General features: G+C 38.7%; 1 protein-coding gene across 3 annotated transcripts in view; it reads left to right on the top strand.

Annotated features, from left to right (window-relative positions):
* ROR1 (receptor tyrosine kinase like orphan receptor 1) overlaps positions 1-16,008 on the top strand; it is a 250,000-nt gene that overhangs the window by 174,271 nt on the left and 59,721 nt on the right. For all 3 annotated transcript variants that reach the window (XM_048861926.2, XM_075131783.1, XM_075131782.1), the window contains exons 3-4: positions 10,921-11,208; positions 13,153-13,183. In XM_048861926.2, coding sequence (XP_048717883.1) covers positions 10,921-11,208; positions 13,153-13,183 — 319 coding nt within the window. The remainder of the gene's footprint in view (positions 1-10,920; positions 11,209-13,152; positions 13,184-16,008) is intronic.

The raw sequence follows: 16,008 nt of genomic DNA, 5'->3' as shown, positions 1-16,008 counted from the left end.
GACTGTGACCTCGCCCTACAGGTCTTGGAGGCATGATTGGCCCCAAAGTTAGGGATCAGTGTTGCAATAATACGGTGAATGTTTTCAGATCATTGACTCCTTGCAGTCTCAGCAGCTATTTAGTTGTGTTTCCAGTTTCCACAATAAAGCAGTGGCCTGTGACTTTTGCAGCTGTTGTTTATCTACTTTTTGTATTTCATCGCTCATCTGTTTTGGCAAGGAGGTGTGAAATTGGACCACCTTGCCTGGCTTAGGAACCATTTTTATTTTCTGACTAGCAATGGGCCCAAGCCACAGAATTCAAACTCCCCAAAGTTCAGAACTGTCCAGAGCTAGGGTTTTGTTTTCAGCCCATTTCTATCTGACAGGCTCATTATTATTATTACTAAGTTTTTATATTGTTGTTGAGCTTACAGGTCAGCCAGATCGGGTTGGTTATGCTTGGTCATTGTGCTTGGTCAGGGGTTCTCACACTGGGGGTGGTGACCCCCAAGGAGGCTGCAAGATTATTACATGGGGGGGTCACAAGCTGTCAGCCTCCACCCTCAAACCCTGCTTCGTCTCCAGCATTAATAATAGCATTAAATATTTTTAAAGTGTTTTTAATTTATAAGGGGGGGTCACACTCAGAGGCTTGCTTTGCAAAAGGGGTCACAATACAAAAGTTTGAGAACCACTGTGCAAGGTGCTGTACAGACATATAATAATTGACAGTCCATGCCCCAGAGAGATAATTACGTGATGGCAAGACTCAAGATTTTCCATTGAGGCCAAAGGACATGCCACAATCAATCAACAGTTGGTAAAGCTAGCATGGGCCAAATCTTTGGGTCCCAAGGGTATGTGCACCCAAGGGACCCTCAATGCATTGATCACACCCTCCCTATGAGGAATGCAGGTTCATTCATCTCCGTAGCAGTCATCCCACACTTAAGCATGAGTGGGAAAGAGAGAGGGAAGGGGAGGGAAGAGAGCAGGAAGTGGAGGATGACATCTGCTGGAGAGATGTGTTGTTCATTCCTGTTCCTAATGCCTACACACAAGGAAAGTAAATACAACCTGATGCTATATTAACTTTTCTGCAGAGCTCTCTCCATGCTGAGGATCCCTCTAAAAAGGGAGCCCCAGAACTAGGCACCAGCAGGGAGCTTGCTGGCATTGTGGTTTCAGAATTATGGTGGCCCAGAGCCAAAGCTGATGTGCAGTGCCTCTGTGTGACTGTAACTGTACTGCTGAGGTGTACTTAATTTGTTTTTTTCGTGTGAGAAGCAAACCCTGCCCACCCTACTGAAGAACTCAGGAGCGACTGTCCCCATGGCAAGTATGTCCAAGAAGGGTCAGTATCTGACCATCAGTTTTTGATCTCAGTGAGAATTAGGCCTCAATGAGGAACGCCTTTAAAAAAAAAAATTGAGTAAGACCCTGTGTATTTGGCTCCATATCCTTTGGGGACTCTAGGTTTTTCCCCTGAAATCTCTGGATATGAATTTGATTCACGTGATGAAAGGGAAAGAATTACAGCTTTCACATTCATGCACAATTTACCTTTTTATTTTCTTTTATTATCTGGGGATATTCAGTAAATCAAGTTCTCCGGATACGTCTAGGGATTCTGATTCTATTTGTGGGGTCCCATTAGTAGCCAAAGCAGTAAATTACTGCTGCTGTGTTTGAAAATTTGTTTTGCTACAGTACATTAGCCCCTTTTGTTTGCTTTTCCACTGATGGAGTGTACATTTTTATTTGAGAATTTGTTTCTTGAATGTCTCATTTATGAATAATATAGGGTGTAAAATGGGAAGGTCGTAGAACAAAACCTAAAAAAGAAAGCACCCTAAGTAGCATGCAGAATTCATCTTAAAGCCTTTCACAAAACGTTTAATTTGTATTGGTTTTTTTCAACCCCAATGTGAGTAATGAAAGTCTGACCATTCTACATAAGGTAACTATATATAATAACCTTTTCCTGGGTCATCCAGCTATCTTTGTTTGTTTGAAAGATTGATAGATCACAGGGTCAAGGGACGTGTTTTATTGTAAGTTTCTGTTCCAAATTTCCTGACATTTTTCGTTTTTTTTAAAAAAAAAAAAAAGGACCTCTAAAAGGCAGAATAGGGGCTAATAAGAACCAGATCCTAAAGTGATTGTATGTCAAAATGTCAAAAATAACAGCTTTTCTTTGACTTCATAACATTAATCTTAAGGCACATACTTTTACATACACACTGTTTTAATAGGTTGAGTTTTTGTATGTGACCATTTACTACAGAGTGACTTCTAAAGTGACAACAAAATCCCTTGATGGTTTTCAGTAGTTTGGTTTATAGCCTGATATGGACATTTGTTTACCTATTCCAAATCACTTCTTTGTGATTAAAATTTAGAGGTCTCCTACTTGTGCTGTAAAACTGGATCCTGAGTAAAGAAAAGCTTCATTTCCCCCTTGCTGGTTTGTAGTGTCAAAGTTATAACCACAGCAGCAGACCTTAAACCTGAAAGTTAACTTATAGACGGAAAGACAGAATGCATATTAAGTGGGAGCTTTCCAAAGGCACAAGGGGCAGTGAGTTGCCCAACTCCCATAGAAAGTCCATGGGAGTTGGGCATCTTACTCCCACAGGGTCCTTTGACAATCCCAAGGGGTTTTTACACGATAGCATTTTGTTTTCATTTGTCTAAAAAAAGAAACTGAAACCCTAGATAAATATAGAAGTGGTATTCTGTATTAATTCTGAGCAACAATTGTAACATACACTGTGCATCTAAAAGTCATAAAGCCCTGCACAGCCAAAAGAACTGTAAGTGTGGTGAGAGATCCTTAGATGGTACAGTCTACCATAAATAAGATCTGAAGGAGGAGAAAAGCAATAGAGCTTTTCAAAAGCTCTAGAAAGTGTTCTGCATACAGTGTTACATACATGCTTTACTGAGGACCTTATTTAAACAAACAAAACTAAGCTGGGCAAGCACAGCCAGTAGTGAACTTCCTGCTGTCCCCATGCAGCTCATATCAAATATTTAAGCTCAGTCCTCTGGGCCTCTTTAACTCTCTGATATGTTTCAGGCAGAGTTGCAAAATAATAAAAGTACAATACCCCTTCCTGTATATAGTCATTGCTCTACTTTTATTAATTTAAAACAACGGAGAGAGCAACCAGGACTCTTTCGCCCACCCCTTAAAAAACATGATCATACCCACTACTTTGGGCTGATTCCCTTCAAATATGATAGATAGGCAGATGGACAAATGAATGGCTAGAATTTTTTTTCCCCATTGAGAAGAACGCTCACCCCTGTTTCCACACTTCAATGAGAAATCCTGCTGACTCCTTCCTTAGCATAACTGGAATAATTTAAACCAAGAGTTTATTGAACATATGGAACAAACAACAAATCCATCCAACACATTCGGACTGGATGACTCCAGATTGTTGTCTCTTGTCAGACTAACACAGTTTTCATGGAGAAATTTCCACCAGTCTGGACTGATGAGCTCTGAAGTGTAGTAGTGCCGATGCATGTGGATATTGGAGAAGAATCATGGTAGGAATAGCTCTGCATCCAAATGCAGCATCTGAGGAGACTAACATGGTTAATCCACAGTGCTAAATGAATGCCAGTGATGAATTCCGGGTTGTTGCTAAGAAGTCTATTCAACTGAGGCAGATTTCCTGACAGCCCATGATATGGCCAATGGCCATAGTGGAACGAGCATTTACCAGTATAGACATAAGATCTCTTCTGTTTAAGTTTTATTGATGCGCAGATGTATCCATCTTTTGAGCCCTGAGCGAGATAGTTTGTTTCTCCTTATCATCAACCTACACTATAAAAAAGAAACGAGAGTTTCTATGGTACAACCAAGATAAAGCTTCATGATTAGTATGTGGGGCCAGTTTTCAGACGTCATTGATCAGGTAACTATTTTAGGATTCTAAATGCAGATTTGAATTTCCAAATCCAGAATTAAACATTTTTTCTGGCTCCTGAGTTTGGAAATTGGTCTCCTCATGTCTGTCATTCTTTCTTTGAGTACAGGAAGAAGGATTTGGAGAGCAACTCCAAAGGGACATTTTATGATGTATACAGAATTCTGAGCCAGCTTGGTGTATGGACCTGTCCATTGTGCACAATCCTACCCCTAGGATACAGCATACTGAACCTTAAAAAAAGACACAAAGAGAAGGACAAATCAGACAACCTTTCTACTCATAAAATGAACATAAAAGGGCCTAATCCTGCATTCCCATCATGCCCTAAACTCCTACTAAAGTCAATGGGAGTTTTGATTGTAGAAGAACTGTAAGATCAGACTTTGAGAGATACATCATATACAGTGTTATTGAAAAGACTATCTCAGTGTGGCAGGCAAAATCCTTCACCTGTGTTATTGCTTTAAGATGTGACTTTGGAAAGCTAAAATAGAGTAACTAGGGGATGCAGTGGAGATTAACATTCCTTGGGCAGAATGGCAAACTTTTATTTTGAAAGCCACCTGGGCTCCACTTAAAGCAGTAAAATATATAAGAATTTATTATGACTGGGAAAGTCTCCTATTTAACCAAGTCAAGACATAACTGTGGCAACGTGTGCACGTTTTGCCTTTCATGACACATAATGTGGTATATTTTGTCTTTGCACAGTTACTTTTAGAGCACAGCTGTCATTATTCTATAACATCAAAACAGCACAACGTTTCAATATAAAGGATACATAATATTTAGATTTTATATGCAGTGTCTCCAATTTATGTTCTTGGAATCATGAAGATGACTTATGATGTGTTGTGTTTGCATTGGCAAAGGCTCAAAACCAGAAATATATTTCAGGCTAAGCTCTGCAGATATTATCTCAAGTCATTTAAAAGTTCATTATAAGGCACCCGCTAGTGCTGCTATAGTAAAGGATCTGTCAGCATTTTTCAAGGGTTTGTAACTCAGCCATTTAAAAAAAAAAATCTCTGTAGGCTGAAACTCGGCATTCAGGGTCTGGATGTCCAGCAGCAAATTATTTTTACAGATTAAAAAAATCAAATAGAATATTTTTAAATTATAGGTGGGTTAATTGTTGTTTTGAAATTTTCTACTTTCAAACCATTTCCTTCTACTTCTCTCACTTAAAATGTTTTCAAAAATTGTTTTATAGGGTGCTACTCTAAAATACGGACAAGCTTTCATTGTGTGTTAAAGCTAGAAAAGGCAGAGATTTAACTCAGAATACTTTGTACTTGCACAGTACAGCACTTTTCAGTTTCAAAGTGCTTTACAAGCATTATCTAGTTCATCTGCATAGTGTCTGTGATGCAGGGAGGGCTTATTATCCCCACTTTACAGTTAGAGAAATTGAGCCAGAGATCTTAAAGCTAATTTATTTGTTTGTTTGTTTGTTTTAAAGGAGCTTGACAGGTGCATAAATCCCATGTGAATTTCAAGTGGATTTGTGTGTCTAACTCCCTTAGACCACTTAAAAAATCCCAGCTCAAGTGCTTCATCCAAGGCCACAGAAGGCATCCATTCAGAGCCAGGATTAAAACTCAGGAGTTCCAGGTTCCCAGTTTTGCCTCTACACCATTCAGTTCTCACCGTAATTACTTCGCACAGAAAAATTCAATTTCATTTTTAGTAGCTTCTCATATATAGCAATGACACTCAACCAGGAGCATCTAAAGGGCTGCTTCATCACAGGAAAGACCATCAAATTAGCCATGTCACAATATGGCATTGTGCTGTTTGCCCCGTGAAATGCACAAATGTATAACAATATAGCATTATGGCTATGTGTTGTCATCATCTGTGCACTGGCCATCATAATAATATTTCATCAGCACCTTTCAGTCTGCTGCTAAAAAGCACTGAAGGAGGTTCTCCTTCCAAGGAAGGGCCTCTGCTTGTAGAACAGGTGAGATTAGGTAGGGCTTTGATGGAGGTGCAAAGGGGATCAGAGGGAGACTAGATGGTTTGGGAGACGCCTGAATTCAAGAGAGGAATTGAGCTATGTATATTAGTTGATCAGTGCTCATTGAAAGAGTGGGATAGATGCAGCAATGTTGTGGGGTGGAGTAGGGAGGGAGTCAGTAGTCTAGAATAGATGCTATGAGTCACAAGTCTCCTTATTAGGGCTATTAAACAATTGAAAAAATTAATTGTGAGATTAAAAAAAATTGTGATTTAATTGCACTGTTAAATAATAATAGAATACCATTTATTTAAATATTTGTGGATGTTTTCTACATTTTCAAATATTGATTTCAATTTCAGCACAGAATACAAAGTGTACAGTGATTACTTTATATTATTATTTTTATTACAAATATTTGCACTGTAAAAAAGATAAAAGAAATTGTATTTTTCAATTTACTTCATACCAGTACTGTGGTGCAATCTCTTCATTGTGAAAGTGCAATTTACAAATGTAATTTTTTTTAAATAACTGCACTCAGAAATAAAACAGTGTAAAACTCTAGAGCCAACAAGTCCACTCAATCCTACTACTTGTTCAGCTAATCGCTAAGACAAACAATTTTGTTTACATTTACTGGAGATAATGCTGCCTGCTTCTTATTTACAATGTCCCCTGAAAGTGAGAATAGACGTTCGCATGCCACTGTTGTAGTGGGTATTAGTATTTATGTGCCAGATATGTTAAACATTTGTATGCCCCTTCATGCTTCAACCCGAATTCCAGAGGACATGCTTCCATGCTGATGACGGGTTCTGCTCGATAATGATCCAAAGCAGTGTGGACTGACGCACGTTCATTTGCATCATCAGAGTCAGATGCCACCAGTAGAAGATTGATTTTCCCTTTTTGGTTGTTCGGGTTCTGTAGTTTCTGCATTGGAGTGTTGCTCTTTTAAGACTTCTGAAAGTGTGCTCCACACCTCGTCCCTCTTAGATTTTGGAAGGCACTTCAGATTCTTAAGCTTTGGGTCAAGTGCTGTAGCTATCTTTAGAAATATTGCAGTGATATCTTCTTTGTGTTTTGTCAAATCTACAGTGTTATTTGATTTAAGAACATATGCTGTGTCATCATCCGAGACACAAAATATATGGCAGCATTCGGGTAAAACCATGGAGCAGGGGACATACAATTCTTCCCCAAGGAGTTCAGTCACAAATTTAATTAACGCCTTATTTTTTTCACAAGCATCATCAGCATAGAAGCATGTCCTCTTGAATGGTGGCCAAAGCATGAAGGGGCATAAAAATGTTTAGTATATCTGGCACGTAAATACAAAAGTGCCATGGGAACACCTGCTCTCACTTTCAGGTGACATTCTAAGTAAGAAGCAGCAGCAGTATCTCCCGTAATTGTAAACAAACTTCTTTGTCTTAACGATTGATTGAACAAGAAGTAGGACTGAGTGGACTTGTTGGCTCTAAAGTTTTATATTGTTTTGTTTTTAAATGCAGTAATATAACAAAAGAATCTACATTTGTAAATTGCACTTCCTTGATAGAGATTGCACTACAGTACATGTATGAGAAGAATTGAAAAATACTATTTCTTTTATCTTTTTTACAATGCAAATATTTGTAATAAAAATAATATAAAGCGAGCACTGTATACTTTGTATTCTTTGTTGTAATTGAAATCAATATATTTGAAAATGTAGAAAAACATCCAAAAATATTGATGATAAATTTAAATTGGTATTGTACTATAGTTTAACAGTGCGATTAAAACTTTGATTAATCACGATTAATTTTTTTAATAGAGTTAAATTGTTTTGAGTTAATTGCTTGAGTTAACTGCGATTAATTGATAGACCTAATCCTTAATAATGATTAATAAAAGAAAATGGAACACAGCTCATACTTCCCCAATCTGGGTAAATTCAATAGTATAATACCTTTGACATATACCAGTGGAAGATCTTTCTTACCATACCTCTCTCAGTAAGTAGGTACTACAGTGTGGGATTTTTGGAAGTGTTGTCAGACCTTTATTTTATTTTCACTTATAAAACTACTTTAATCTATGTAAAACTGTCATTACGAAATGCCAAATCACATGAAACTTTCCAAGGTTCAAACTTTACTAGAAACTTTACTAAAACTGTGTTTTACGGTTAGTGTGATACTTGGGAGGGAAGAAGCTAAGCACTAAAACAAACAGAAATCCTTAGAAACGGGTTGGACATTCCTCAAAACCAAAATCACCGTTTTTTAAAGCTCCATTTCCATTTATAACTTCAGGATAACCTTTCTGTACCCTCCATATAACCAGTACTACATCACTGTCAATTATGACTACTACCTTGGTTTTTATACTCTGATTCTCAAGCTTATTGAAATCTACTCAACACTCACTTCATTCCTGGCATCTCATGCCTTGCTTCTTAAGAAACATTGTGTATATGGTATTAGTTGTCTATGGTGTGGTCAGCAAGATGATCACAAGGAAATTAATATTCCACTTTCTGACTGTATTGTATAATAAGCAGCTGAATCGCTGCCTTTGAATACAATGAAGAATTGTATAGATTAGCATGGTATAGAAATGTTATATTGGATAATTAAATGTGGTTATTCAGAAGTTTAATACTATTAATGTGATTTTATTAAAGCAGACTGCAGTGAGAACCCAAGAATGTGTGAGCTGATGTAGATTACACTTTTGTGTTTTGTAAGATAGTGAGTCAAAAGTATTTCTAGTCCTGCAGAGAGGCATGCAAAATGATTAAATATGATATTAGGCTTGTGCGGAGAACTGACTGGGAGTCGGGGAACTGAATCCTCCTTCCCAGCCCAGAGTCAGAATTGCAGAGAAGCACGTCTGTTACCCACCTTGGTGCCTACTCTTACCTGTGGGCTGGAACAGGGATTACTGCCCCTTTGTATTCATTACACTGGAGTTCTTGGATCACCATATCCATGACAACACAGATCCACTGTTGTCTCGCATAGCTCTTGTCAGCCATTAGAAGTTCACCTAATTGGCACAATGAGTGTGCGGAGATTTCCTTATTATTAAAATTAATAATGCCTAGGGACCAACCAAGAGTCGGGATCCATTGTGCTAGGTGCTGTCCAAACAGTGGCAGTCTCTACCCAAAAGAACTTACAGCCTAAATAGTCAAAGGGTAGGGGGAAGAGGTGGAACACATAAGCGGAGTGAACAATGTGGACTGAAACGTCATATTGGCACCACAGTTTTTGGATGTGGTTTAGTTAGGAAGGTATTAGCTAAATGGAAAGGTGAAGGAAGGGAGGAGGGCAGCATAGAGGGCAGGGAGACTGAGGTGATGAGACTGAGCAACCACAATAGAAATAAATAATAATAATAATAGTAATTAATAATAGATTAAGACACGTGTGTTCATCATTCCTGTAAAGACAAAGATGGTATTTAATGGAGTTGTACAAACCATGTAGATCATTTTGCCAGTAGTCAGTATATGCTGCTTTACCAACCTTTTCATTGGTTTTTAATTCTGAGATTAATACATGATAATCAAAGGGGTTTTTTATTGTAATTAAGTGGGGTTAGAGTGCAAACAAGGAGATTGAAGCATTCTGGTGGGGAAATTTCTGATGCGTTATTTATGTGGTGCCCATTCTATAGATACCCAGAAAAGTTCAATCTTGACCTGAAAGGTTTATTCCCAAGTATACATCTTACGTGTCATTCATTCCTTGGCCTAGCTGCTGAGACAGCCGACAGATGGTAATACCTTTTGGGCACTAGTGCCCAAAGTTGGCTTTGAACCTGTGACATTGAGTTGAAAGGCTGTGTATCCCATTACTAATACCCCAATCCATCTAGGTCTCTGATTTGAAAGGACTTAATTAAACCTTGAATACTGTTAACCAGAAGTAGTATTTTTACTGAGAGATGCTGGATAAAACAGCCGCTTAACAGAAGAAGACAATGTTCACAAATGGATTAGAAAAGATTAACGTCTCCAAATTTTTATTTAACATTACTCATCTCCAGAAAATTAAAGAACTCTTCATCTTATAATTACACCTATCATGTGAGCTACTTCAGAGTGAAACCTGACTTTTAAACAGTCTTTGCAAGATAATATCCTGAAATACCAAAATATGTCCCCATCTCTCCCATTTTGAATTTTGGCCTTTATTCCTTAGGGCACTTAAAGATTATAACACTTATAAAGTGCTTTGCAAACATTAATGAAGATGTGTTTAAATCTCATTTTTTCTCTAAAATGTATGCTATACTGCAACTCATTTTAAAATTGCTCTTTTTTAGGGTAATTTCATATTTAGATCCTAATGAATAAAGCGCCAGATTTTTAGAAGAGCTAAGTATCCACTTAATCAGCAAACTAAGTGGTCAGTTTTCAAAAGAGTTCAGCACACTGAGCGCTGGGCTCTTTTGAAAATCTGTCCAGAAGCGTCACACTAGGAGCTGTTGGGTGCTGAGCACCTTTGAACATCTGGCTCCAGTTGTGGGTGCTGAGCGCTTGAAAATGTGGTCCTGATCTTATTTGAAAATCTCCCCATAATTGTAAGGCTATGAAGTGAGGCAAGAAGTGCAATGAGGAGCAATGAACAAATTACTCAATGCTTGTTATGTTGAATGAAGTGAAGTAATATAACACTGGGGAAAGGTGAGAGAGAGCGCTCACAGTGCCCATTTTTCTGACTACATATCTGTGCGGAGAAAAGAAAGGTTGCAAGAAGTATAGTGTGCTTCTCTAAATAAGATACATTGTCCCTAGTGAAGGCACCTGAGCTTGTTCCTTTTACTACTACACAACGTTATACTGGATATAATGCTGGCTGTGAAAAGCGTGGCCGATCTACTCAGAAATACTGAAGTTTGTCATTGTCTGATTTTGTTTACACTCAGTTCTCTCGTCTGCCTACATAAGGCAAAAATGAGATTTCTTTAAAACATTGTTCTGTAAGTTGGAATTCATTGTCCACCATCTTTCCCTGTATTTATTAGATTACTTCTTGACGCTTGATGAGCCAATGAATAACATAACCACCACCCTCGGCCAAACTGCAGAACTGCATTGTAAAGTCTCCGGCAATCCTTCTCCAACTGTGCGTTGGTTGAAAAATGATGCCCCAGTTGTTCAAGAACCCAGGAGGATATCTTTTCGTGCAACAAGCTATGGGTCTCGATTACGAATAAGAAACCTTGACACTACGGATACTGGCTACTTTCAGTGTGTTGCTACTAATGGCAGGAAGACTGTTTCCACGACCGGCGTGTTGTTTGTGAAATTTGGTAAGATTTCTCTCTCTTCAAACTTTCTTGTTAAACAATTGCTTATGAAAATTGCCAGGTGAACAACTCTGGACACAACAGTCCTGTTAGCTGAAAACGTTACACAGAGCCCCAATTACTCATTTGAAGAACTAGGCAAATAATATGTATGAATAACTTATTTGATTAATTTTTAAAAAAATTCATAAATTATCCAGATTTTCCTCAAATTTACTGGGGGGGGGGGTTCAAAAATTTTCACTGAATAATGTCTGTGAATAATTCTTGGCTTTTAGATAATTCACAAATAGTTGCTTCTGAGGATGCAGTATTTGAAAGTCAGGCTATTTTGTTTGGACAAATACATAGAATTCTCACTTTTACAGAGCACTCTGGTAATAACAGACACCTGGTATGTTTCTGTTTTCTGACAGGAGCAGACTAAATCTCATAATCAGATTTTTGGAGCAAATACTTAATAATATCAATTTGAAATATTACGCAACACTGATTAAAATTTGCTGATTCAGTGAGCATTCCCACCAGTGAACTCAATTGCTAGAATATTTGCAGGAAGCAAACACAAAAAGGGGTGTGAAAACAGTCAAAGGCCCTGATCCAAAGCCTGTTGAAATCAATGGGAATCTATCCATTGACTTAGTGGACTTGAATCAAACCTAAAGAGATTTTTTTAAAAAATTCAAAAGAATAGTCACATGAAAAAATGATGCAGTGTTCATCCAGTTATAGTTTCTAGGTGTTGCAAGTGCATAGAGTCCTGCATGGATACACATTTGTATCCGCGGATATAAATCTGTGTCCACGGAGGTGCAGGGCCCTACAGGGAACCGCAGCGGGGAAAGGAGCAGCATGTCAGGCCACCACTCCCAGGAGCCAGCACCCCACACCAGCAGCTCCTTTGGCATGGCTCTACCGTCCCTAGTCCTGCAGACTGAGATGGGCACCAGACTCACTGACAGCTGTCCCTGGTCATGCTCGTGTGTTCAAGCGGCTCGCACACTCCCAGACAGGAGTTGCTTCCATGCAGCTGTCTGCGTCTCCTCTTATGGTAGTGAGGGTGAGATATAAGACCTGGGGACTGAAAGGACTGTATTGAACAGTGTGCTACACAAGTATGGACTTTTGGAACAAAAGTGTTAAATGGATTTCCTGGGGAATGTCTAGGGAGAGGTGAAGCTATGCCCTGAAAAGGGGGCCATTATCTGCTGATTATCTGTGATTACATGAGGCTAAGATCAAATGCCAAAACTGTATTAAGGAAAGATTGAACGATTCATGGTGGTTCTGACTCTGAGACAGTTATGAACCTGTGACTCTGGGGAAAACCCAGTTGTGCATTTTGAAGGACTGACACCAACCAGAGTCCAAGGCTGGAGTTGGGGTGACCTTCTGTAAGCTTTTTAGTGTGCATGTATATTCTTTTATTGTTTGTAATGTGTTTTCTCTGTAATGCTTCACCTTAATAATAAATATGCTTTCTTTAAAAGAGCTTTGTGGTAACTTGTGATTGCTGGCAATTATAGCTATGCATAGCCTTTGGAGAGACAGCAAAGCAGAGATGCTGGCCTGTTCAGGCAGTCTAGCTTGCTGGGGCTATAACAGTGTAGACAGGGAACTCTGGTCAGGAGGGAGAGAGATGCAGGTTTTCGCCCAAGAGAAGTCATGGCTGAGGATCCGGGAGCCTAGAGTGTGCTTTCTTGAGGGACCACAGAGCGGGAATAGAGGTGCAGTTTCCCTGAACTGTGACAATTTGTTAGACAACTTCTGGTGTATGATACAGTTTTGTCTTCTGCTTTTGGAAACTGAGAATTGTCTGCTAAAATAAATAAACCACATTCCATGTGATATACCATTGCTTTCATCTTTAAAAAGGTTTGCTAAAACTGTGTGTCAGTTATCCCTTCATAACTAATATCTGCTGTTTTTATTGTGTCATTTCACCAGGTCCCCCACCAACAGCAAGTCCGGGATCATCGTAAGTTGTTTCATGTCTATGATACTGGTTTATTAATTCTGGATTTGAGCAGTCAAACATTAACTCACCATTTTCTATGATAGAAGCAGTTATACATTCTGCTTAAATTCAGATAATATATAGTAATTTAGGATAACTGTATGATCTATTCCATGGGTACATTTTTCCAGTATGGTACTGATTCCTATTTCTTACACCAGACTATTTTAATTTTCAACATTATTTTCTTTTATAAATGCTTTGGACCGCATGATATGCTTAGTGTTCTCACAGAAGTCCCATGGACTTCAGTTGGCATAACGAGCATGGCATATGGGTAGAATATGGCCCTACTATGTGTTAGAGCTCAATCTTGCAAACAGTTGCTACTGGGCGTAGTTCTTACTACCGCGAGTAGTCATACTGATACTAGAGGGACTGATGGTAGTAAGCACTATGCCTATTAGAAGTGTTCACTGGGAGCAGGTGCTACGCATGAAATGTGCACTTGGAAGTGGTGTTTCATTATGTCATGGCAACATTACATACTAGAACTTAGGGTATGTCTTCACTACCAACATGGCTGCGTAGTCGTGGCACCACGAGGGGAATAGCTACCAGCGCTGGTGCACTGTCTACACTGCCACTTTACAGCACTGAAACTTGCATTGCTCAGGGGGGTGTTTTTTCACACAGATGTACCCTCATATCTGTAGGCAGTGCCATTGACTTCAGTAGTTCTCACTGGCATAAGGATCCTCCCACATGGATCCAGTTACAGGATAAAAGATGCAAATTGCTGATCTTGTATTATTACCCTAACTTTTTCTTTTTTTAAAAAGTATCTTCAACTGTTCTACAGTTTGAAGTCAAGTTGCTGGCACTGTATTATGTGTTCAGTTTATTACCTGCGTGCACAGGGGGAATAAAGCTGAAACCTGACCTATTGTGACATTGAAGAAGCTGCATGGGTTAAAAAACAAATGTAAGAGTAACCAAAACAAATACACTAAACCACTAAATACATTTATTAGGTGTGTGAAATCTTGAAGCTGGTGAATATTCAATGTATAAAGATGATCAGGTAACTTTGGGCATATTGCAGAGAATAAATGTGGTTGTTGCAATCTAGGGAAAGGAAGCCTGCAACCGCAAAATGACATGCTATGATGCCCTCTAATGGAATATCACAAAATGTCTTTGTCCCTCTTTCTGAAAGTAATTTAAATAAAAGCACGTTGGTTTGTTTAGGAAGGAAGAGATTTTTGTTTCCACTTAGACTACTTTTATAGCTTTCTAACCTCGAGGAAAGTACTGTTAACTGCCCCTTAAATCCCAGTGCTGGGTAAGGTTGTGTTCCTCTGCAGTTCAGGAGACTTGATTAGTGACTTGCAAAGACACCATCTTCTGTACTTTTGTGTTGGACTTCTATTGAAAAGAGGTTTTGTGGTTTGAGTGAGTTAAACTGGGTGTCACTGTCTGGTGACGAAAACGTGCAAGAAAGCAGAGGTGGAGCAAAGAGATAAGAGGAAGAAAGACTAGCTTTTCACTCTCTTTCATTCAGAATTTTAAGTTTTAATTTTAAAACTTAAAGCATTTAAATTTAAAAGCATTTAAATTTTTAAATTTAAAAATTTTAATTTTTCTTATTATTTTTCCAAACATGTTTTTCTAGAAAATTGTTTAATATATTCAAACATGTTCCTCTCATCGCAACCAAGCAACTAAACCAGTCTGATTAAAATTTGAATTAAACCAAAATGCTAGCTCCTCAGTAGGGAAGATCCAGTTTTAAAAGTAAAAGCACAGTGTATAAGTAAAGTGCCATGTCTCTTGCCTGAATCTGTGATCCGCAGAGTTAAAGAACACAGTGCAAATCTCCTGTACAGGAACACTGAGCATTTTGTTCAGTAAGATAAATCTCATGGTGGCATATTTGTCTGTGTAGAAACAAAAATTGTCCTGGAGTGTCTGATATTTTGGTTAAAAGAAAAGGAGTACTTGTGGCACCTTAGAGACTAGCCAATTTATTTGAGCATAAGCTTTCGTGAGCTACAGCAGCTGTAGCTCACGAAAGCTTATGCTCAAATAAATTGGCTAGTCTCTAAGGTGCCACAAGTACTCCTTTTCTTTTGCGAATACAGACTGACACGGCTGCTACTCTGAAACCTGATATTTTGGTTGACACCTTCTTCAAAGACAAATAAGTTCTGGAGCCTGTCTCTTCTGTGTAACATCCTTTTCCATTGATTGCATCTGCCCTCAGATTATTAAATTAGCTCACAATCGTGAGGTTCTTTTGGAAACTTCACTGCTGTTGGATGCCCAGATAGTCATGAGTGTGAGTAATGCCTACTTCCATCTGTGACTGGCCAGAAAATTCAGCCCGACTCAGTCTGACTCAGAACTGTGATTTGGTCGATGGTCTGCGTCCCTGTGAGTTAATGTGATACTAGGAAGTGTATTACCTTGCTACTGGAGGTTCTTTCTTCCGGATGGGACCCAGAACTGAGGTCCTGGCTGCTTGGACCATATAGATCACATATCGCATGAATTAGTCCTGATGTTCTGGCCAAATTCAGTTTGGGTAAGTGCATTCAGCTAACCTAAGATCCCCATAGAAATGGCAGTAAGATTATATTCTTCTTCCCTGGCTGTCCAAAACTGTTGTGTAGTGTTGCTGTGCACTGATGACCAGTATTTAGCGGTGATTGTCTCTGTGAATCAACTTTTAAATTTGTAAAGTATTTTGGGATCCTTCTGGATGAAGAGTGCTGTATACATGAAAGATATTAATTCAACAACAGTTCAGTCTGATCTAATTGTGTGTCTCCCCTCACCTACAA

The sequence above is a fragment of the Caretta caretta genome, chromosome 8, assembly GCF_965140235.1.
Source record: "Caretta caretta isolate rCarCar2 chromosome 8, rCarCar1.hap1, whole genome shotgun sequence".
Taxonomy (NCBI): domain Eukaryota; kingdom Metazoa; phylum Chordata; order Testudines; family Cheloniidae; genus Caretta; species Caretta caretta.
The sequence above is the reverse complement of the archived record's forward strand: the minus strand, read 5'-3'. Positions and strand labels throughout refer to the sequence as shown.